At 42.2% G+C, this 24,236-nt stretch overlaps 1 protein-coding gene across 3 annotated transcripts in view; it reads left to right on the plus strand.

The window, feature by feature from the left end:
• The window catches only part of map2k6 (mitogen-activated protein kinase kinase 6), a 42,822-nt gene extending 18,787 nt beyond the window's left edge, over nucleotides 1–24,035 (plus strand). For all 3 annotated transcript variants that reach the window (XM_005453672.4, XM_005453671.4, XM_025909678.1), the window contains 10 exons: nucleotides 1,653–1,701; nucleotides 2,230–2,343; nucleotides 4,018–4,137; nucleotides 4,549–4,665; nucleotides 4,790–4,841; nucleotides 6,830–6,957; nucleotides 11,242–11,319; nucleotides 12,084–12,223; nucleotides 16,253–16,298; nucleotides 17,158–24,035. In XM_005453672.4, coding sequence (XP_005453729.1) covers nucleotides 1,653–1,701; nucleotides 2,230–2,343; nucleotides 4,018–4,137; nucleotides 4,549–4,665; nucleotides 4,790–4,841; nucleotides 6,830–6,957; nucleotides 11,242–11,319; nucleotides 12,084–12,223; nucleotides 16,253–16,298; nucleotides 17,158–17,235 — 922 coding nt within the window. In that variant the 3' untranslated portion in view covers nucleotides 17,236–24,035. The remainder of the gene's footprint in view (nucleotides 1–1,652; nucleotides 1,702–2,229; nucleotides 2,344–4,017; nucleotides 4,138–4,548; nucleotides 4,666–4,789; nucleotides 4,842–6,829; nucleotides 6,958–11,241; nucleotides 11,320–12,083; nucleotides 12,224–16,252; nucleotides 16,299–17,157) is intronic.
• The last annotated feature ends 201 nt before the right edge of the window (nucleotides 24,036–24,236 follow it).

Below are 24,236 nucleotides of genomic sequence, written 5' to 3' on the forward strand. Positions count from 1 at the left end.
TCTGCAGAATGTTACTGAAACATGCACACATGCTTATATCTGTGTTATTATTGATCCTGGTTTGCACATGTCTGACCCTTTCTTAAATCAAGTCAGAATGCTGAATATGTGAAATGAAAATCTGTGCAGCAGCAGGAAATAGGAGGAGGAAGTTACACTCCCACTAATACCATCTTTCTCTGTAAGCACTCTTTTACAGTCAGCCACACCCTCAAGCAGCGTGTGCACATGAAAGAGTACATTTCTTTGGTCTTAATTACGCTGATAACTGCATGTTCTCACCACAATAAAAGCCTCTGTTTGTACCTCTTTCTCCACATTTCTGATAACATGAATCTCAGTCTGCAGCTGCCTTTTGATAAGAACAGGTTTTCTGCAACAAACAAAAAAAATTAGTGTTCAGTGTATTTTTAAACTGAGTCCTTTTCATTAAGAAACCTGCAGCTGCAGAGGCGTTTCTGGTTCACAGCCAACTTGTAGATGAAATGTCAGAAACACTGTGGCTACATTATTGTGTTTAACTGTGCTTGTCATTGTTTTTAAATTACAAAAGTATCTGTTTAATATTGTAGTATTTTTCTGCTTATTTTAATTTCTTATTTTGTGTATTGCATCTTATTTACTATATCTAATTAATCTAATATTATTTATATAGTTTTGTTATTAGTTATTTACTATGTTTTTTTCACTGTAGTATAAACAGGTTAAGTGAATAGTATAAAGCAGGGATGTCGAACTCCTGCAGGTTTTAGAAAACACCCTGAATCAAATAATTAGTTTATTACCAGGCCTCTGGAGGCCTTCAAGACATGTTGAGGAGGTAATTTAGCCATTTAAATCAGCTGTGATGGATCAAGGACACATCTAAACCTGCAGGACACCGGCCCTCGAGGCCTGGAGTTCGACCCCTGTGGTATAAAGGATGGATGCAGTTTCCAGGCCTGAAAAGTGGAGCTCTCTTCCACAGCATGTCTTTATCCTGTTTTCCTTCTCTCACCCCAACCAATCACAGCAGATGGCCCCGCCCCTCCCTGAGCGTGGTTCTGCCGGAGGTTCCTTCCTGTTAAAAGGGAGTTTTCCCTTCCCACTGTCGCCAAAGTGCTTGCTCATAGGGGGTCATATGATTGTTGGGTTCTTCTCTGTATGTATTATTGTAGGGTCTATCTTATAATATAAAGCACCTTTAGGCGGCTGTTGTTTGGTGCTGTATAAATAAAACTGAATTGAAGCCAGGTCTTGTTACATCCTGTTTCAAAACCAAGATCGTAAAAATACTCAGTTTTAGGTTTAATAACAAACAGATGTTGCTGCTTCCGTCTCTTATATACAGTCTGTGTTCTCTCCACTGGTGCTGATGGGAAAAAAGCTCCGTTATTTATTTCAGGATTCTGTCTTTTTAAAATTTTAATCGCTGCTCCCAAAGCAAAGGACATTTACCTTACAATACAAAGCACTTTGAGGTGACTGCTGTTGTGATTTGGCGCTAAGGAAATAACATAAAATTGAAGTGAATTGAAAGCCAGAAGCACCTTTTCATAGTCGGTGTTTTTGCAGAAGAATAAATTCTGCTGTTTTGTTCCTGAAATGTGCGACGTGTCCTCTTAAGAACAGTTTAACCCGCTCATATGTAACCAAATGTTTTTGTGTTTCAGACCCCCCAGAGATTTGGATTCGAAAGCTTGTGTAACAATCGGAGAGAAGGTAATTTTATTCCTTTGGCTCATTTACTGTCTTCTTTTCCACCTTTCCTAATCCCATTCAGGGTTTGATGCTTTTTTTTTCCTCCTCTTGTTGCGGTCTCTTACGTAACTTCTTACTTTTTTCCTCCTCCCAGTGTAATTTTGGTTGATCCACATAGGTTGGCTTAATCGCGGCTCTGTTGGCTGTAAAGAATGCCCTGATGAACATTACAGCCGAATTGAACACTTCTGATTGTGGTTAGACTGGAATGCTTTTTATTGCCCATCAGGCAGTAAAAATATTTATTTTAAACTCCTCAAATAAGTGGAATTTTCCATTGGCAGGGCTGGCTGCTCGTTCTGTGTTCGAGTTGGCCACAAGTCAAAGAGATTTCTTTTTTTCTTGTGTTTGAACAATTGGAAACAAAAAAAAATTAGGAAGTATCCCACTGCATCGTGGAGGAGACTTTTGCATGGCTTAAAAGAGACATGAGAGATTCCTCGCCCTGTGGGTTTGGTGTCCACTGGAACTTGTCCTCCGTTTGTGCAGAATTTCGAGGTGAAGGCAGATGACCTGGAGCAGATCTCCGAGCTCGGCAGAGGAGCGTACGGCGTGGTGGACAAGATGAGACACGTGCCGAGTGGCCTGATCATGGCTGTTAAGGTAAAAGGAAAGACGATTTCCAGCCTTCAGGAATGTTTGTTTAACCACGAGCCCATTAAAGCAAAGTGACAAACACACAAAAACACAAATGTGCGTCCGAATGTTTCAGTTCTACTCTGTGCGCAAACCACGCACATGCACGACTAGAATATTTAACCTCTAACCTTTAAACTCAACAATTCTCACAGAGTGAACTGAATAGCATTAAAGAATTTGATAAGAAAGTGGAGATACAAAAACTTAGAGTGTGGTCCTGGTCTCGCTCCTCACCTGATGCGCTGCTTTTGGACTTGGAAATGGAAACTGCTCGTTTTATTCCGTGTAAAAACTGCAGAGCGCACAGGGAAGGAGGTCAGGATGGGACTCTCAGCATCATCTCATCATCATGTTAATGATGATGATCGAACTGTAGGCCCACAAAACCCCTGTACATCAAACCAAAATATAAACATACTGATATATACACACATACATGCGCAAACACAATCAACACAATCTACATGACATAAAGTAACAACTCAGTCCTGGAGTAGGAAGATGTATGCACTCATTTATCCACTGTTGAGTTACCATGTCCGTCACACTTGGCCCACAAAAGAGAGACAACAAGGCAAAGAAAAGTCTGTGTGTAAATATACATATAAAGGTCAGTATAAATATATATTTACTAATTTGTTGTCTTACTGTAGACTTGAAAATTACAAAACTGTTCCATAGTTTTTGTTCCACAAATAGAAATACAAAAGGTTTAATCTGTGGTTCCCCCATTCTGTGTCAAAAACCTGATTCTGGCTCTATACGTTCAGCAGTTTCAGAGTTTATGAAGGATTTCTGACATCCTGCTTGATTAATGATCCTGATTGCTGTTCTTTGAAATGAGCATAAAAGTGCAGTTTTGTGTGTGTTGACCCCACACATCACTCTACGTATGGCAGTGAAGTGAACAGTAAAGTGGTTTGTAAAGCAAACTGTGTGTTCTTGTGGACATTTGTTGGGTTTCTCCTGCTGGGCTGACAGATCAGGTGTTCTTGGCCATCCAGCTGCCAGTTTACTCTGAATCTGAATTCTGATTTAGTGTTAATGTCAAACCTTTTTTCTCTTTTTTCGTCACCACCTTGGGTATTACAGCTGGAGCTTTGCGTTTATTTATTTACCGACCATTGTTACTCCAGAGGAAACACTTTGCAAAGATCCTTCCTGGGCATTTATTGCTTCATTCATTCTGTTGCATATTTCTCTTGCATTGGTTTTTTTTGCAAAGCTAAAACCCACGAGTCTTTTTTTTTTAAATTTAAGTTTCTAATGATGGTGATTGGAGGATGCAAATATTGTATTTCTCTGCTCCTCATTATTGTGTCTTTTCTACATGTGGTATGGGGAAGTTCTGTGGAACTGAAAAGTCAAAGTGAAAAGCTCAGGTGGGGATGTAATCACATTCAGACTCAGTTTTAGTTTTACTTTATTGTAAACTTTGAGTTGAGCTGCTCTGCTGTTTCCCCCATCTGCAGTTTTTGGCCTTTCTCTAATCTCTAACCCAGAATAAAAAATGTCCTGTCTGCTGTTTACCTCATGACCAGGAGGATAACATTACCTGTGAAGAAGCTGCACATTTCGTGCAACACAAAGTGTGACTGCTTTCGCTCTGACGGTTTGTTTCCTGTCATCCTTCCTCAGCGGATTCGTGCCACGGTGAACACTCAGGAGCAGAAGAGGCTGCTCATGGATCTGGACATCTCCATGAGGACGGTGGACTGCTTTTACACCGTCACCTTCTACGGGGCACTATTCAGAGAGGTAGCGTCACAGAAACGCTGCTCGTTATTCATTTTCTTTGTGCGTTCGTGGCGGCGTGTCTTTTTGGGGAGAGGAGTGAAGGAAAGTATCTTAAAATATTCCGTAGTGCAAAAACATTGAACTCTCCGTTGTTCAATCAGTCAGGACAGAGTTATTCAAATCTCTCACAGAGGGGTGTTGAAGAAGTAATAGATATAAAGACTAAAACAGTTTAAGAGTGGGGTCGGGGGGCACCTCTGCAGACTGTCTGATGCAGAAACTTCCTGCAGCAGTGAGTGGATGTTCAGGATTTCCTCACTGGGTCTGAATCACTGGAAAATCTGTCACTTCCTGTCTGTTTGGAATCCGGCCGGCGTCTTTTTTCTTTTTTTTTGTCCTGATCTGTTTCCAAATCTGCCTGTCTGTTGCCAGGGCGACGTGTGGATCTGCATGGAGCTGATGGACACCTCCCTCGACAAGTTCTACAAGCAGGTGATTGAGAAGGGCCTGACCATCCCCGAGGACATCCTGGGAAAGATCGCTGTCTCAGTAGGTTCACTTAAAGCGGCATAATGTGAATGATTAAAATTTAATGCGAACGCTCAACTTAGCTTAATGACACATACGGGTTATATAACGCTCATTTGCTTATTGATGGCCTTTCTCATTACAGATAGTAAAAGCTCTGGAGCATCTCCACAGCAATCTGCAAGTCATACACAGAGGTAAGAGCCTTAGATTGGAGACCCATTAAACTCTCACTGCCAATTTCCTCTCAGCTGCATGCGGCTGCTTCTGTTTTCCGCTTCCATTATCCCTTCAGACTCTTGCCAGGTCTTTCTGGAGAGCCACAGCAGTGCGTCTGTGTTAAAGCAGTTAAACGAGCATCCGTCTCTGGTTCTGGGTCAGAAAACGGTGGATTGCAGCCTCACGTGTGCGCTCGACAGGCCGGCTGGTGCAGCCTCAGCAGCGATGGGGGCGCTGAACTGGACCGACCGCTTCAGAGCACTTGCCTGGCGGGGGCGCATGTGACAGCACAAGTATCGAACGCAGTTAGATTGAACATTAGCTGTTGGATTATTTAAGACAATAACACGATTCTGCTAAATTAATGAAAATGTTCTTTTTGTCCTTGGAGTGAAACAGCAGCAACTTCTGTGTTGCCTTAAAATGCAAATGTGTAAATATGTGTGGAGATTCAGTCGTGTGCATTATACACTGATATGTTCATGAAGGCTAGTTGGTCTGTGGCGGTTAAAGCAGCGGTCCCCAACCCCTGGGCCGGTCTGTGAGTCGTTTGGTACCGGGCCGCGAGAGTTGAGACTTGGGTGTGAAATTTGTGGTTTTCAGGGTTTTTATCGTTTACTCGGTTTCGCTGGGTCTTTTCCCGTGTGTTATGAATAAATCATCTTTTTTTTGATACAGGTACTGGTTTTATTTTGTTGTATTTATCCCTGACACTTTAAAGGCCGGTCCGTGAAAATATTGTTGGACATAAACCGGTCCATGGCGCATAAAAGGTTGGGGAACTCTGGGTTAAAGCATCATCACTGGCTGATCTGCACTGGAACCCAAACGCATCTCAAGATGCGCACAAGTCCACCGACGTTCGAAAATGAGCCCTTTCTTTATTAGTGTTGCTTTAAAATAATTATTATTATCAAATCACTATCAATACAGAGGCGATGGTGATATGATGTTATGTTGAAATGTAAGCTGAAATTTGTAAAGGAAGGCCTAAATTAGTCGAGGTTTGTCGATAATTTGAACAAATCTTCAAAATAAAAATGCTCAGATTCTTCATAAACAAGCAAAAAGTTTGGCATAATTTTATATTTTAATTAAATTTACTTTATGCTACTAATTCTTACTCTGCTTTGTGGTTCATAGAGTCTTTAGTTGTTAAGAATAAAAATGCAGTTTTATGTCACATAATGTAATAAAAACGTTTTCACGTGCGTGGGACAGAAACAGTGAGTCTGGAGAATCGTTACACCACTTATCAATAAATGTTATTACATTTATGTCAAAATAAATTATGAAATTCTTAAATAGTTTCCCAAATATGTGATAAATTAAGTGTATTTTGTCTTTTTATTGGTGACAAATACAGTGGCTGTCTGTAAAATACACTGTCACATAATGTTAGTGTTCACTGCAGTGGATAACAAATATCAAAGTTTTTTTTTTTTTTAAATCTATTATTTTATAATGTTATTTTTTATCAAAGTATTTTGTGATTGTTTTTATTTTTTTAGTATGTTCAGGTAACCAAATACATATTTTGCTATGTTTTGCAAGCATCTTACTTTAAGCTTGGTGGTTTTTCAGTATAATTCTATAATTTTAACATTTTGTTGAATGTATAAAATACATTTTGTCAAAACACACATTTGAGGATGAGCAGCAGAAGCTTTGCAGAATTAATATGTTGTAGCCACAGAGCTAAATCTCGCAAACCTCATGCTGGTATTTTAAGAATTGATCCTTCCTGTGTCAAACCTCTGTTACCACCGTGCTACTGTTGTTGGGTCAAAGTCACCGTTAACCTTTAAAGCACCTATACGTCACAGAAATGAATACACCCCGTCGGTCTGTAACAGCGACCGCAGTCTGCAGCTAGGTCAGCCAGCTGCTCTCTCAGAGGAAGTAAACAGAACTAACAGAGCGACTGTTCGATAAAAGTCTCTTGTTTGTTTGGCCATCTTTCCAGATGTGAAACCCTCCAACGTCCTGATCAACACTCAGGGCCAAGTGAAGATGTGCGACTTTGGCATCAGCGGCTACCTGGTGGACTCTGTGGCTAAAACCATGGACGCTGGCTGCAAACCCTACATGGCGGTAAGCAGCGCAATGCTTTAAGGACTGAAGTGAAAACGCGAAATAAAATTCTTTCTGTAATTAAAAGTTTAAAAAGTCCAGTGTGAGCTTTCTAAAGAGCCACCAAACACAGCTCAAGATTTTCTCACTTTGTTGATTCTTTGGTTAATATTAGTTATAATGTTATAATGTCCAACGTGAAGCTGAATGTGTGAGCTGACGGTTCCCTGCAGAGATACGACGTCTGGTTGTCGTCATCCAAACACCATTTCTGGAAACCGTTCGGACCATTTTCACGATGTTCTGTGGTGAGATCAGACACTGCAAACATCAACTCTGTTTAATTCATCTTTACTAGTTATGAACGCTGGGCCTCCTGATTAGAGATGGCACGATACCACTTTTTTATGTCCGATACCGATATCATAAATTTGGATATCTGCCGATACCGATATGAATCCGATATAGTGTGTTTTTTAATCAATAAAACTGTTTTTTTAATATCTTGCTGCATTTTGTACAAGTTCATACTCAAGTTTAAATAAACAACAACACTAAAGCTATTCTGTTATACCTGTATGTAAAAAATACACTGCACCCAAAATATTTCATAGTTCAGCAACACTGATCAATCTAATAAACTTAAACCTGCTCCATCCTCCCTATTCTGGTATTTTAAAGAGTACTTAGCAGAAATATTAAGCAACCTAACTAATAGGGTTGCAAACTCCCAGCAAAAAAAATAGGGAACCACCCTCCACCTGATGATGCTTAATCGATGTAATCAACTTTAATTTGATGCAGGGTGAAAAAAATGCACAGAAATAAATTATTTTTCAAGAATAATTAAATAGATTCAACATCTTTCTTCAACAGAATTGCAGAATTCACAGATGGTACCTTCCCAAAGGAAAAAGTACTATAGCTTACTAGGGTATATAGACTTAACAGTTACTATATACAGTAATGGACTTCTATATATTTTACATCAGATTAAAACTTTGGGTGTAAGATTCAGATAATTATTTATTAAAAGCGAGACATTTTAAATGAGAATAAGAAAGAAAAGTATGTCTTTGTGCCCCCTTTCCCTGTTAATGCCATATCGGCCCCCCTGGCTAAACTTTGCTAGATCCGCCCCTGCACAGTTACCAGCCGTCAGCTACGTAGAAAAGGATCCTGGTGTAGAAAGTAATATTAAATAAATTCTAACAGCAGCTTATCAAGCTTAAACGTGCTGCTGTTGTTCCGCCGCTGGTTTCCTCTTTCTGGTGCAAAGTGGGCCAAAAACAAAGAAGAGAGACGGACTCGCGACAGAAAAGCCGATCAGCTGATCATTGATCAGTTTCACGATTGAAGTAGCAGCAGCAGAGGGAGAGAGAGAGAGGCAGTCGCTCCATATATCGGTTGTTAAGCTTAACGCGGGAACGCTTTACAAACATTCAGAGATGAACTTACACACTTGCTTTACTTCTCTCTGGGATAACTTCCTCGGAGATGAAATGCTGGTTTGGTAGCGAGGCTACAAATACACACAGCCGCTCTATCACATGACACATACTGCTGCAACGTGCTACGGTTATGAGCCGAGTTACGCCGTGTCGCAAGTTTTGTGAGGTGCTTTTTTGATATTTAATGGATCGGATTACATTTTTTATTTCTCGCCGATATCCGATCCAGTAATTTAGGTCAGTATCGGACCGATACCGATACGTAATATCGGATCGGTCCATCTCTACTCCTGATACAACCAAGCAGTATTTATCAGTCCAAACTTTCCAAACCAGAAGGTAACTCAGCAGGTGAGGAGCAAAACCAAGAGGATGCACAGTGTCCAGTTGTTGTCCAGACTGATCACGGCTTTGACTCAGGAGGAGAGCCCAATGCACTCACTGCAGGGGCACAAACACAAGGAGACATATGAGGGCTTCAGTCACGTGATCTAAAGATAGCAGCTGTGTCCAGAGATGCAAGAGAGGATGACCATGAGCAGGAGATTATTCAAGTTTAAAACAGCAAAGGCTTTGGATTCTTGTAGGACAAGTACTGAAACTTTTACATCTGTTAATGAATCAGAAGTAGTTTACAAATGGAAACTATATGAAAAACATTATATTTATAGGTATTAGAGACTTTTTTTTGGCTTTTGGCATCATTTTGTTTGTGTACCTGTTGTTACGTCCCTAACACCCCCCTCCTCCTGCTCTCTGTTATGCATGCCGGTGATGTGATCGTCCGTTCGTCTGGATTCTAAAATGGACTTTGACACTCAGAGGTCACTTTGACCTTACAAAACACTCTTTGGGCCATAACTGAGGAATTCATACGCTTTAGCCAAACGTCTCAGAGTTGTAACATTTACAAAAAGTTCACTGGTCATTTTACTGCGACGGCGTTCTGCAAAAGCACACAACTCGGGAACAGAAGGCGAGACTTTGACCTTATTTCACAATTGTTTGAATACTGATTTGGTGGCCACCTGTTAAATCCCTTCAAGGGCCTCGCTACATGTGTTTTATAATCTGGAAAGCCAATAAATATAAACCGCAGCAGGTTGGCTGATGCATCTAACTATGAGGCAGTAATTCTACACTTTACTAAAACTGAAAGGAGTGTAATTACAGTGTAATTAAGAGAAACATGGCTTTGTTTTCCTGGATTGAAGAAGCGACTCTTTGGATTTCCAGGAAAACTTCCTTATAAAAATGAAATAATGCTGCGTCTTTCGGAACGATCAAGATAACTTAAAATTCCAAGAAAGGCTCCTAGTTTACGCAAGGATTCAGTCTCATGGAAACACATAATGCCCAGCCTGTTCAGCTCAACCAGTTCTCTGGACCACCGGAGGAAACATTCGTCTCACGCACCTCATTCAAACATCATTTGGCACGCTTCACAGATTTAAGGTTTTGCTTCTAAAATACATTTTGGCCGATACTTGGAATCACAAAGAATTAAAGGTCAGGCTGAAGAGCAGCAGCACCTGGACTTAGTCTATGCAGGTCAGAAAAACTAGATGAAGATTGTTAATAATAATAAAAAAATTACATAAACCGCCAACTTTAAGCTGCTGCCAGTCAGCTCTTTTCCAGATAGTATTTTAAGTAAGATAAAAATCTGTTGGTGCTCGTAAAAGTCGAATCTATTCAGTCACTGGATACATGCAGCCCGCGAAACACGATGGAGCCTCCACTGTGCTTCACAGACACTCGCTGTGGTGCTTTACGTCTATCAAACTGAGTTTTTTAAAGATTTATGTGAACAAATGTGACGTGTTTTTGTGTCTGCTGGCAACAAAGTGTCTACGTGCACGACTTAAAATTGGTTCTTTGCTAAGTTGTCAGTAACGTGTAGACACCACACTGGTTCAGCCTTTGAATTAGGTGCCCTTTGTCATGCTTCATTTCAGTTTTATTTATATAGCACCAATTCACAACAACAGTTAAAGTGCTTCAGTGATTCATAGGTCAGTGTTCAGCTGCGTACCAAAAAGCATTCCTCTGAAAATGGTCAGATACAAGAACTGGGCTGAAAAAGTGTCCAAAGGAAAACTCTAAAATATCTCCAGAGAGCCGGAGAACTATTGTTCAAGGCCGCTTTAAAAAAATTACAAGAACGTCTGACTGCCTGGATGGAGAAATGCAGAGAACTTCTGGGTGGCTCAAGACTTTTCCACACAAAAACACAGACAGACTACACAGATTCCCGTGTGAAGTCTGTGTTGGAAAGTACAAGTGACTACTTTACACTTCCATAGAAAACTGTCTTGCTGTTTAAACACAAGCTGTTAATGACACTGTTATTGCTGCAGTGTTGGTGTCTTCAGAGGTTTCTTTGAATTTTGAGGATTTGCGCTCATAAAAATGCAGCAGCACCCATGTCAGCCTGAATGTTGACGAATGTTACGACTTTAATGTTTTAAGTATGATAATACATCCTGGGATTGGATACGTGAGCCAGTATCCGCTTTGGACGGACAACAAAGGGAAGTATTTTTACCTTGGAGGGAAAACGTAGACCAGAACATACTTCCTGTCGGTTTTGGCTGTAAAAGCAGATTTTGTGCATTAAAGTCTCTTTATAACTGCGACCTCGAGTCCCTCATTATCATCCACATGTTTAATGAGCCAGTTACTCTTTAACTGCTCGGCAGGCTGCTGATTGGCTGAGTGGTATTTAGGGCCAGGTAAGTTGCTCGGTCTGTGTGTGCACAAGAGCTTTGGGATTACGGGGCAGCGGGGCTGCTTATCCTTGACAACGGCTGCCGTTATTGACATCATCATGTGACCTTCTGTCTGTCCACAGCCGGAGAGGATCAATCCCGAGACCAACCAGAAAGGCTACAACGTCAAGTCGGACATCTGGAGTTTAGGAATCACGATGGTAAAGCCGCCTCGCGCTCGTGCATACGTTTGTTCACCTTTTCTGCATCGCTGCAAAATAAACCGAGAATCTGGAGGGCAAACACGATTAGCGGTGAAAAATGAAAAACTCGTGAAATATTCATAGCTTAGCAGCTCAGACCGGACCGAGGAGGATTTTGGCATCAAGGATTCAGCAGTTGACTCGTGCTCGTCTCTGCCTGTTCGATCGGCTGTTCGAGCAGCGAATGTTCCAGCACAATCTGAATTTTAAAAGGACACAAAATGGGTTTTAAATAAAAGAGGAAAATTGTGATTTCAGATTAGTGGAAGTAGTGTTTTTTGTAATACTTGTAAAATGAAGAATGAGTGGTCCAGACAGATTGAGCGATCAGTGTGTGGGATAAAACCTGCCGGGGGCTGATTGTTGGAGCACCTGTTGTTCCTCGAAAGCTGAACTGAAGGAGGTGAAGCAGCTGATGAGATTTTAGTGGGAAACTCATTAATGCTGCAGTAACAGTGAGAGGAACAACTACAGTAGTGTTAAAAACAGTAACGGATGTTTGGGAAGCCACGTGTGGGCTGCTCTTCTGGAGATGAGTGGGATCTTTAGAGTGTGCTTGTTTTGGGGTCAGGCGTTAAATAACGCTGCGACGTGGGTTGAATTTGGGTGAAAAATCACATGAATGCAGCTGTGCAGATACAGTTTGTGTCAGGTTGTGTGTTTGTGCTCACTAAAGCACTAAAAATGCTCCTTGACCTCTTTTTTTGTCTTGTTTGGCTCAGATCGAGCTCGCCATCCTGCGCTTCCCGTACGACTCGTGGGGGACACCTTTCCAGCAGCTGAAGCAGGTGGTGGAAGAGCCTTCGCCCCAGCTTCCCGCTGACCAGTTCTCCCCTGAGTTTGTGGACTTCACCTCTCAGTGGTACGCATTTTTCTGGTTTATTTTCTTGCTTTGCCCCACTTTCTTCCAGCCTGATCCACGTCTCAGAAAAACACCCACGGATCTCTCCAGAGGAGAAGCCTGCAGAGTCGCGAAGCTGCTACAGATCAGAGAGAGATGTGTACTGATCCCAGCTGAGTGGGCTTCAGATGATTTCCCCTTTATTAGATTGGCTTCATTGTTGCTGTTTTTGTTATTCTTGTTTTCACAGGATGGGACTGTATCTGAATATGCTATAAAAACATGCAACTGTGCACCTTTTACTGATCCCTACGTACTAGTTTAATTACTCTAATTTTGTAATTTTGTGTCACTGTATTTACAAGAACTGAGCTGCAAATATTGTTGTGAGCATAAATGCTGTGTGAACCAGTGAGGGTGCACAGAGGTGAGGCGGGAGGCTGGCAGGTTTGGGGTCATACGGGCAGGATGACAGGAGAGCGCAGGTCGCTGTTAGCAGATGACTGCATGAATGTGAGACTGACATGATGGCGGTAAAAATTAAGCGGTGGTTAGTTAGTAACGAGCAATAGTTTAATAGTCTCTAAACACTGAGTATAGTTTTTGATTATTTTGTTTTCGTAATTGTTGGAAACTAACATAATTATATTTGAGATATTCATCAAGCCCCTGTTGAGAGTAAGAGAACAGAGAGATGGAGGATAAACAAAAGTAAAGAGAGAAAAGCGGGATATCTTCGCTTGAGCAGCGGAAACGGTTGCGTATCGTTTTCGGACGTTTGTCAGAAGCCGAGCGGATGTTTCGTGCATCCATCCCTCTTCTGTAGTGTTACTCCTCCAAACTGTAACTGCACCATTGAGAACGAGATTATTGTGATTGTGCGTCCAAGTTCAGATCTTCTACATTGTAAAACCTGATCTGCACCTTAGCACCGGTCACATGATCGGTCATCCCCGCTCGCTTCATCTGGATTTATGTCTGTAACGCAGGTGATGGCGTGAGATGGCGTGTTTGTGTTTTTCTTGCCTTTTTTGCAGTTTCCCTGTGAGACGTGAGGATATTTGCTCCTCTGAATGTTTCCTCCTGCTGGGGATTTTTTGTTCTGTTCTTTCTTTGTTGCTTAGTGACACATGCAGGTATTTGTGTAGCGGGAGACATACGCCGAGTGAGCTGAAAGGATTTTCTTAACTCAACACGGGCATCACAACCTTGCCTTTAAGAAAAGGGAGGCCGTGATGATGCAGGTGTAAACTTCACCTTACTCCAGTGGAAATGATGTCCAATCAGCCAGAAGTTGTATTCATGCATAGCTCTGGAAGTCCAGCCATTGCAGAAGCTGCTGTGATGGACAGTGATGAGGCTTCATGCAGTAATAATGTCGACTGGTTAAATAGGGAATGGACTGATTCTTATACAGCGCTTTTCTATAATACTATCTACCATTTAGACACACTCATACTCTGATGGATGCATTGGGGAGCAACTTGGGGTTAGTATCTTGCCCAAGGATATTTGGCATGCAAGCTGCAGCAGCCAGGGATCAAACTACCAACCTTCAGATTAGCAGATCTGCTCTTCCTCCTGAGCTACAGCCACCGCAGTTGAAGAAGGAATGAGGAAGAAGTGCAAAGAACCTTCAGAGATTAAAAATCACAGATGAAAAGCAGATTCAGTGGACAGATTTGGTGATTTTTACCCTTCAGCTGTAAAAGGCTGATGGGGTATTGTTTCACTGGTGGGCAGCTGACATGGACACCTAAGTTTGTGAATGCAGTAACTCAAGAAGGAAGTCATCAAGGATTGTCAAAATTATACCATAGGTGTTGATGCTAAAAATCTCGAAGTTTGAATCTCAGTGATCTCATTCTTTGTCCAAGTTTTCTGAAAGCTTTGTGAATGCACTGACCTGAGAATGAGGCCAAGTCACTACAACAGACTCCTCGAGGTGCTTTATATTGTAAGGTCGACCCTACAATAATGCATGCAGAGAAAAACCCAACAATCATATGACCCCCTATGAGCAAGTGCTTTAGTGACAGTGGGAAGGAAAAACTCCCTTTTAACAGGAAGAAAGGCTTATGGGTAGACTGGTGGTTGCCCATATTTTAAATCCTGATTCACTCCACCTGCACTGCAGCAAGGACTAAGCTGAAAATACAATAACATTTATTTAAACTTTAGTTAAAAGCAACTGGTCTGTTTTTTAGGTACTTGAAGATGTTTCACACCAGAGAGGTTTCCTAAAAGCTGATGGGCTGTCACCTTGGAGGTGGGCCAGGTGGATGTAGGGCCATCTTAAATCATTTGTCTTCTCTGTCCAGAATGCGAATGTTTGGATCCTCAGGAGAGTGGCTCTTCTGCTTGTCAGTCCAAATATATCGCTGAGCTTTGCCCTGAAGAGCTGACTCTTGTATTGTTCAGTTATCAGTGACATCAACTTTTAGATGATGTGAAGAAGTGTTTGGGAAGACGAATGAAATGTCTTCAGGAAGCTTAAAGAAGTCTGGCTGCCTCTGGAAGACTGAGAGCTTACAATGACACGCGACAGCAGTTGGAACATTGACAAGAATATCTCCTGTTACTGGTTGTTCCACATAGCTTTGACGTTGCCCTCGGTGACAGTACACAACTACGACATATAGACTTTGGTCTGTAAAGCTCTGCGTAGCACCCAGTGTTGTGGCTGTTACTCAAGAAAGTAATTTATTACACATACTGTAACTTTTAAGAAAAGTAACGAGTAATGCAGTTTGTTACTTAATTACTTGCTGGAGAAAGTAATTCCTTACAGTACCCATTACATTACTTTGTCATTACTCTATAAAATGATCTGAAACATTTTGTCAAATAAATATTAACTAACAATATAAACCTGTAGGCTACATCCCACAGATCAACACCAATCCCCATCCCCAACAAGTACAGTCAATCATTTAGTGTTTACTTATGAACACAAAGCTGAGGACAACCAGCACAAAGACACTTTAAAGTGATCGCCATGGTGATTTACTGTAGAAACACTTGCAGGTAGAAATGGAGGCTAAAGCTCATCGCTGCCTTTGTTACCTGCAGATGTTTGTGCTCTGGCTGCAGGGCTGAGGTCAGCGTACACTGAGCTTTAACATCACTCTGGGTGCTTAGCTAGCTTTGCGTTAGTGTGCTGTCTTTGCAGAAGCTTGCAAAGAGCTGGAGTTAGCAGCGTTAGCAGTATGATGCAGTTGTTTTTGTCCTGGGGGCAGTTAGTTAATTTCTCCAGCCCTTAAAAGCTGTAGATCATGCCACATGAACTGAAATAACCTGAGAGTAGCACAAGTGTTGCACCCCCCCCAAACATGCTTAACATGCAAATAACTGAAGAACCTTTGTAATGTGGAAACTGCATAGTTGTGGCAGTAATGTGAATACTGAACTCTTTTCACCCAGCACTGCTAACACCAACAGACTTCTTCTTCCTGCCACTAATGTAAAGTGATGCTGCCTTTAAGCAAAGCCAAATTATGGAATTTTTTTTCTTTTCTTTGTAATGTTTCTTTTGGCTTTTTTTGAACATTTCTTTTGGGGCCGGCTATTTGCTGGAGTAGTCCATGTTCATCTGGTTTCCTATGGGAGATTCAGGCTTAATGTCCAGCTGCTGAATGAACATGTGATGGTCAGACGCCTGCCTGATGGTGTTCTGTGAATCTGAAATGCTTACATGATATACGGCTGCTGACCTGAAATAACACTCGATCACACTGAGAAACAAGTCGTCCTCCAGTTTAATGGCCTCACTCATTGTTTCCTGGTAATATCAGAAGATGATGCTGCTCTTTGAGCAGTACTCAGAATGCAGAAAGACACTGATGTGACTATTTTCTTTGGTGCTTCGGTGACTCAGCGTGCTTGGTTGTATTTTTTCTGTTACCTTGAAACCCACAGAGGCTGGCAGTCTGCGACTTCTCAGACGCTTTTATAGAATAACACTGAATCAGACGCTGGAACAGAACTGTGGCAAGAGTGGTGCAATCCACCATTTAATGTTCATCTTTGCTTTTTTTTCTTCTTCTGCAGCTTAAAGAAAGTTTCCAAAGAGCGGCCGACTTACACAGAACTCATGGTGAGTGTTTCCGTGTTAACGTTCTTGCTGTGTTAGCAGATTAGATGCCTGAGTTCCCTGCAAGCACCTTGTAATGCTGTTAATCATACACTGGGGGGTGCACTATGATTGTTATTTACAAATCCCGTATTTGACGCTTGAAGCCAAGATGCTTCAGTGGTCTCATCCATGGAAGGTTTACTAAAGGTCCAGAACTGAGTAAAGACCCAGAGTATGAGGGGGTGCAGGTGTTTGAACAGCTGCAGCTTAATCAGTTAAGCACAAAGAGACCCAAAAATGGATACAAATGAACAACAAAAGACACAAAAATGATGATTGAATGATTTTTTTTATGTGCAAAATGACCACTAACCAAGACGTCCTGCAAGGTCTAAAATGACCAAGTGATGCAAAATAAAACCCAAATGACTAGAAATTAACAGAAGACACAGAATTAAGAGCTGCAAAGTCACCAACGAAGTGGCACAAATAGAAGCAAAATGATGCACATACATGTGAAATCGGTGCATAAGGGCAACAATCGGATTGTTTACAACTAAGATTCATGAACTGACTAAAAGCAAATACAAAATGTCCACATAAAGATGCAAAAAGTGCCGTTACAATTACGGCAACCAGCTACAAATTGACCAGAAAAGGTAACAAAGGTGTCACTGCAAGAGGTGACAACAAATATATTTAAAACCAAGTGTCAAAAACTAAAATTAGATTCAAAACAGGTAAAAAAAAAAAAGAGCTCTAATTATCATAATTACAATGCAAACTGCAACACGGCAGCCTCAAAGCTCAAGGAATTGATGCTTTAATTGCTTTTTTCTGATTTCGCTCCCGACTAACTCGGTGTCCGTTTCCTCCTCAGCAACATCTCTTCTTCACCTCCCACGAGGCCAAAGAAACCGACGTGGCTAGCTTTGTGAAAGTCATCTTGGGAGACTGAGTGCACTGGAGGGAGGGGGGGGATCTGTTAAAAAAGAGGAAAAAAAAAAAAAATCCAAGAAAAAGCACCAATCGCAGCTCCCCCCCCATCCCATTTACCCGCAGGACTCCCTCTCACCCCTCCCTCCAGTGGCAGACAAACGGAGCCCAGAGGAGCCGCTGACGAAGCAGAACGAGGAGTCTGTCCCCGCCCCCCACCTGGCCTCAGCCCCCCCTCTGTGCATCACCTGGCACGTTGGGAGGAATTTGGGAGACGGGAGCCTCACACAAAATCTGGAGTAATTTATGATGTGTGTATGCAAAGTCTCCCCCTTTGATTCGATTTGCCCCGCCGCCGTGCTCCTCCTCGAGCGCTGTTGTTAGCGCGCTGACTCTGTGGCCTCCACAAGGGTCGAGTCATAGTTTCTTTTTGCTGAAAAGCAGAAGCGAGAAGATGTGCAGATTATATAAAAAAGAAGAATGATATAATCTATCTGTGTATAATCTAAATGTTTGCATACTCGAAGCAAGTGTTGCATCAGATTATTAATTGACTGCATGTACAGAATATCTCTCTGGGTAAAAACGGGCTCATGTGGCCAGTGAGGAACGGAGAGTCCGATTGTTGACTTCAGGGGCTCCCCCCGGTGGTCACAAAGAGGTACTGCACTTACACTGCTTTCCCCCCTGATTACAGTGGAGGTCAACTACACGTTTTGGGCTCTTGGCTGCCTGTGAGCGTGAATGTGTGTGAGCTCGTGCATGACGTGTGTGTGGGGGGGGCATGTTGACAGAGCTGCACGGCTCCAGATGCAAGTAAAAACGCAGTTTTCGTGCTCCGCAAATTTTTTTATGGATTTTCTGCAGCCTCGCTGTGCCTGTAAGAGCTCAACAGGCAGGCTACACTCTTAGGTTGCTTTAACAGTACAGGCGGCTGTGCATCTGCACGTCATGTTCAAATGTGAAGCACGTAATAAAGAGCTTTATTTTAAAACTAGTTAGTACGGTAGTCGGGTACAAGTATAGACTGTATATTAAAGATGGAAATGGCCACCATGACGCCACCGTGTCAGCAACCTTCTGTAATTTGAAAGGTGTCTAAATAAATTGTGAAGTTGTGCTTTTTGGTGTGACTGTGCCCATGTGGTCGGGGTGTCAGCAAACTCAACGATGACTGCTGGTTTCAAACACGCCCATTTATTTTTAATGTATTTTTAATTTGACCCCCCCCCCCAAAAAAAAACCCCAAACAAAAGATGTGAGAACAATGAAAGTTCAGAATAGGGATCAAATTTTTACACTTTACTGTAATATTGTAAAGTAATGTAGCCAAACACACCAAATTCCAATAGATTCCAATAGGTATGAGATTCTGAGGTCCAGCAGCTTTGGCTGGTTTGAAGCCACTGACTGCTCCGTCCCTGATCGGCCCTGCGTGAAGCTGAATCGCAGATCTTTGAGACAAAGCCGGAGCCGAGTCGCAGCCGTGCAGCTTCGTGTCGCTCACACACACTGGGGTGTGTGTTTGCGTGTGCGTGTGGACTGTGTGGGGGAAGATTTTCTCCTTGTTGTCTGTACTGAGCCAATCACAACCCTCTCCACTCACCATGAAAAGAACTGGATACTATTGCTATTATTATTATTATTAATATTAATTATTGTTATTATTTAGATCCAGGTTTTTTCTCCCCCCTTCGACATACTTACTGCAGTTTCTCTTATTTATTATAACTGCTGTTTTCCCTTTGGAAACTTGACCGAACCATTCGAGACTCTTCTCATGTGTTTGTGTGAGCTGTGTATGGTTTTTGTTTTTCTTTGTTTTTTTGGTCGTGTTCTTCTTGGCTCAAACACGTGAAATGCTTTTAATCTGTAACTTGCAAGCCTTCTGTGTGCCTCTATATAGAAACCGTCTAAGGAAAATGACATGTTAAGAATGATGCAGGGATCCGCTCCCTCCCTCCTCACACGCTGCATGGCATCATAATCCCACGTTGTGTTCCTTGTTGTACTGTAGTTCATGCTCGATTGTCTGTGTTTTATGTTTTTATGCTTGTGTTCATGTCTCTCGTTGCCTTTGTTCTTGGCTTCTTTCTCGCAGTGATTTCTGTGGAGGCCGAGCTGATGCCTTCTAGATTTCATGTAAGAATTACTCTGATGTCAAAACGGGAAACTTGAAGTGTTTTAAGTGGCAGAGCGGCGAGGCTTTGTCCTGGTTTGAGGATTTACATCATCTTCACGCCTTTTAAACATTATATTGCTGAATTATCACGTAGTTTCTAATTTTGACTTTTGGGGCCTTAAACTGTGGCAAAAACTGAACCAAAAACACTTCTAATCTGTTCTGACGACCAAATGAACTGACAGGACTTTTAGCCCCGACTCTGCTCGACGTTACAGCATCGATAAATCGTCACTATACAACCACAAACCCTAAAACTCGGTGGTCCACCTTCAGTCGATTTAGCTGTTAGGGTTGCTGTTAAACTCTGGACATCAGCACCATTTAAAGCTGTATCTATTCCTGTTTTAGGCAGTCACAACAAAAGGCTTTTCCCCCAGACACTCATGTCTGCCAACACTCCCTCAGGCGTGGTCTGATTTTGCTGCTAATATCGGAACAGATCCGGTATACACACCTGCAAACACAAACAATCTCAGCCGTAACCAGAGCTAACTGAGAGAAAACACAAACTCCATTTAACAAACTGGAAGGAGATGACAATGCTCCTAATTCTTCGTTACCACGTCCATAAAGAAGACTTCAGTTTTCCATTCCAGCGTTCCTGTCTCCAGGATCATACTGTGCACGCATCCGTCCGGGTCTCAGATATTGAAACACAGAAGTGAGACGTGCAGCAGCGAAACAGACACACACCCCTCCCTGAACCCGATTAAAGCTGACTTAGGACCCAGTTGGACTTGATGCCTCATTGTGTAGAGGCTTCAAACACACAGGAAATGTAGTCGGAATAAACAAACCTGTGTGGCACTGGGCCTTTACCCGACTAGCTGTCCTCCCTGAAGTTCAAGAACATGTTAAACTCATAGAAGACGTCTGAATAATGATGAGCTTTGATTAAGAAGTCAGAGGACACGTTTCCTCCTCAACACTTCAGCTTACTCGGATCTTCCTCCTGGGAGGCAGCGCTGCTCCAACATGCTACCTCAGCGTGCGGGTACAACACCTTTGATTTTCCGGAAATTAGTCACCACGGACTCCAACACAGTGATCCGGAACGCTGTGAGACCCATGTGGGTGTCTGATCGAACCGTCTCGTAACCAAGTGAACAGCAGAAACGTTGGCGCCCATCAACCTTTCGCTATTGAACTAAACTGAAGTCGATGCAGAGCTTAGACATGTTTGAGATTTCTAACGGACTTTAAACTCATGGATTCATGGTTGGAAAAAATGTGTTTTTAGCTTTTATTTTTTGTCAACCAGGACATTTTTACGACTGAGCAACCACATTTACCCCGAAAACATCATCTGTGGACATCTGGGGCTCTATTTAAAAGAAATAATGTTCTCTCTGCTGTTTTGCCAGCCTCCAAAACAAAGTCTCCTGCCCTCAGTCGAGTACAGTCCGCTCTGTCATGTTATCAGGGAAGTTTCCTGTTTTGATGCAGAGTAAAAACCTTCCTTTCACCCTATAACCTGTTCCCCGTTGGGCTCCAGTCCCACAACCTTTGGCTTAGATAATTCCTTGAAGTACTGCGAACACGCCCATGCCCGCCTTGCAAAGCTTCCTTATTTTTCTTTATAAAGCTCTCACCGTCCTCTATTTTTCATCTATAGTTCTCATTTTCTGACTTCACCAACTGTTTCTCTGTGGTGAAGTTGAATGTGAGGACTGGTGGCAGACAGAAGTCACCGCGGTGAGGACATTTAAGGGCTTCCTCATTAGTGCATTTCTGTACCGAAGATGGAAATATACTGGAGAGACTTTTAATTGCCCCTAGTGTTTTTAGTCCATGATGAAATTAACAAAATTCAAGTCACACTTTTTGGAAGCAGAGCGAAATTATCTGTCACAGGTCGAGCCTCGAGAATCTTTTTTTTCCATTAGGTTAATCACCATTTTTCACTAACTTAGCAAATGTGACCAAAGAGCTGGAGCCAGGCTTAGGGGGCCGGGAAAGGTAGTCGGACTCGTCATGGCACGCGTGGACTCGGAGCAGTGGATTTAGGTTTATGTGGTGTTTGTAGGTGTTTTAAGTGCCTAACAGTACATTTCTGTGGTGTACATTTACATTGAAACACTTGTCTGTCTTCGTGATTGATGCTTAAACACTGTTTTGGTCCTTCAGTTCCTGTCCTGGACCCACTGACACTGCAATTTGCTGTGATGTTTTGCACTGTACCGAGGAGTCATATCACATTGTCACATTTACGAGTGTGTTACTGTAAGGAAGCAGTCATTCAGTCGATGAAGGGTTGCCCTCTGTGTGGTCATTTTCCATCTTTTTCTTTTTTTGAGAGAGAGAGAGAGAGTTTGGAGTTAGAGGCTCTGACTTTTATTTAACTGAAATTGTGATACTGTAAAAATTCTCAAATAATACCAAGATTTTCTTCAACTGCTCAGTTTGTTTTTGCTGCTGTTTGCACTGGTCAGCCATGCTTAGTCTGTACAGCTGTCAACATCAACGATGAAGGGTGACACTGACCCGACGAAAACCTGTTACAGAGCAAAGGCTTTTATTGTGAAAAACCTTTTTGCAAAAGCCGATCACGTTTGGTTATCATGTTACAGGTTCGCAGCCTTCTAGTGATTCTTGCCCACAAATATAAATCAGTGGAAACATTTAGTGCCACCGTGGAAACGAAACCAAAACCCTTTAGTGTAAATTTAGTGTAAACCCTTTAGTCTAAATAAAAATGAGCCATTTTCACACAAGCTCTGCAGGCTGCAAGGATGCAAACGTAAACCTGAAGCCTCAGTCTCATTTATGACCCTGTTTTTACACAGGACTGATTTTGTATTGCACTAATTTTGTTTATCATACCTGACCTGTTTCATTTATCTATGAAAGGTTTTTAAATGATTCTGATGTCTTTTTGTCTTTGATGCAGACAAAGGCCACACAGCTATTTCACTCTGACTTTTGGCCTCAAGTATTTGCTTCAAGCCTTACGCAGCAGTAAATCACAGCGCTCGTTCTGTTAGCGCTGATTCACCACAAACATCACAATGTAGTCGTTAAACTCATTGCTCCACCACGAGGCCAATTCCTCTAAACGACACTCTGTAGGAGAAGAGGTTTAAAAAGATGTGGCAGCATCTTTTTAAACCGGCCGGGGTTATTAATGAGGTCACTCAGTCACCTGAAGGTTAAACAGAGTTTACTGTGAGTGTAGAGCTGACTAACTGCTGATTGGGTGTCAGAAGACAGGCAGCTTCCTGTTGTCTGCTCGGTGCGAGGGCAGCCTCGGCCAGCGTCCTGACCTGCGTTCACGTGTGAAAATGGCTTCACTCGGCGTGACCGAACGCCTGCCGAGAGCTTGTACAACTTTAAGTGTGGGGAAAATTTAAGTTTATGGTTTCAGTTCAGAGGAGATTAAATTAAATATTTTATAGTTGCCACTGTTTGTACAATATGAAGCCATAAAAGTCCGAATTATGACATTCCTGGAAAATCTTTTTGGATCGCACGCCGCTTCCCAAACATGTCCACACAATGTGCACATGGTAAATTGCATTTTTTTTGTAGTTTCACAAATTTTTTCCACAAAATAATTCCGAAAAAAATCTTAAGATTTGTGTTGAAGAAATCATTTGAATTGTGTAATTTTGCTTGTTCTGCCAAAACACAAGAATATATAATGTATGCAGCTCACTAATGGGACACGTGCTACTGAAATACAGACAGAAGCACGAGACTGACTTTATGTGGTTGCTGTTCAGTTTGTGCATCAAGTTCTTCATAACTTAAAGCTACTTTAGTTTCTCTTACACTGAAAAGAAGCATTTTATTAAATTATATATTTGGGTTTCCACGAAGGACAGTTGTACAGACGACACACACACACACACTAATGAGAAACACAGCAGGTTTTGTCTGAGACCCTTCTAACTCCACGCAACTCTTTGTTTCCTCTGCTCAGCGCTGACATTTCTGGTCCACAGTTGATTCATGTTCACTTCTCAATAGGCTGTAATGAGAAAAGAGTCGAGTCTAATCACACGTCACATGGGATTTTCCTCTGTGTGTGTGTGTGTGTGTGCACATTTGTCTATCCATCGGTGTGCTGGCCAGAGAACTCTGCTATCTTTACTCTGCTCTTCCTCTTTGGGAAGATGCTGCCAAATAAAACAGTCATCATGCTTCTCCTCCTTCGTCAGAGCTGCACCCAGAGAACGGTTTTCCTTTTTGTTTCAGTGCTGCCTGCCTGCCTGCACGTGGGAATTCCCATCCATGAGTCTATTTGTGACCCGCTCTCACCTGCTGAGTAAACCTCGGTCGCTGTGGGTCAGCAAGGGTAGGATGTCCGAGTGGAAACTGTCCTTAGTGAGCAATCTGTTTTCACATCCCACCACAATTCACCCTCTTAACCTCCAAGTTCATCTGTGCAGCATCCAACAGCAGGCATCCGTTAAATCCAGTAGACGATTGTTCTTTACTGGAACGTCACGCATTTATTTATTTCTTCTTTTTTTGATTTTGAATGTCAGACAGAGAATCAGGAAATTTTGCTCACCTTCTTCCTCGTCCTCCAAATGCGTCAGCAGATGAATGAAATACATCAAAAAGCCTGCTTTGTGTGGGAGGCTCCTCCAGGCCTTTGGACGTGCGTTTGGCCGGATTATATCGAGTGTAAATCTGTCGTCTGTGAACCGTGCTGAGCCGTCTGTCGAAAACTACAACGAGACTTGTGAACCGTGGCGCTTTCTGTTTCTCAGTCGCAGGTGGTAAACTGCTGGTACACACAGCTGTATGTGATGTTTGCGGTGTCGTGTTCCTTTATTTGGGGAGGGGGGGTGGGAGGTTGCAAAATAATCCAGAGATGCTACTGTACGTGG

The sequence above is a fragment of the Oreochromis niloticus genome, linkage group LG8 (genome assembly GCF_001858045.2).
Source record: "Oreochromis niloticus isolate F11D_XX linkage group LG8, O_niloticus_UMD_NMBU, whole genome shotgun sequence".
Classification (NCBI taxonomy): domain Eukaryota; kingdom Metazoa; phylum Chordata; class Actinopteri; order Cichliformes; family Cichlidae; genus Oreochromis; species Oreochromis niloticus.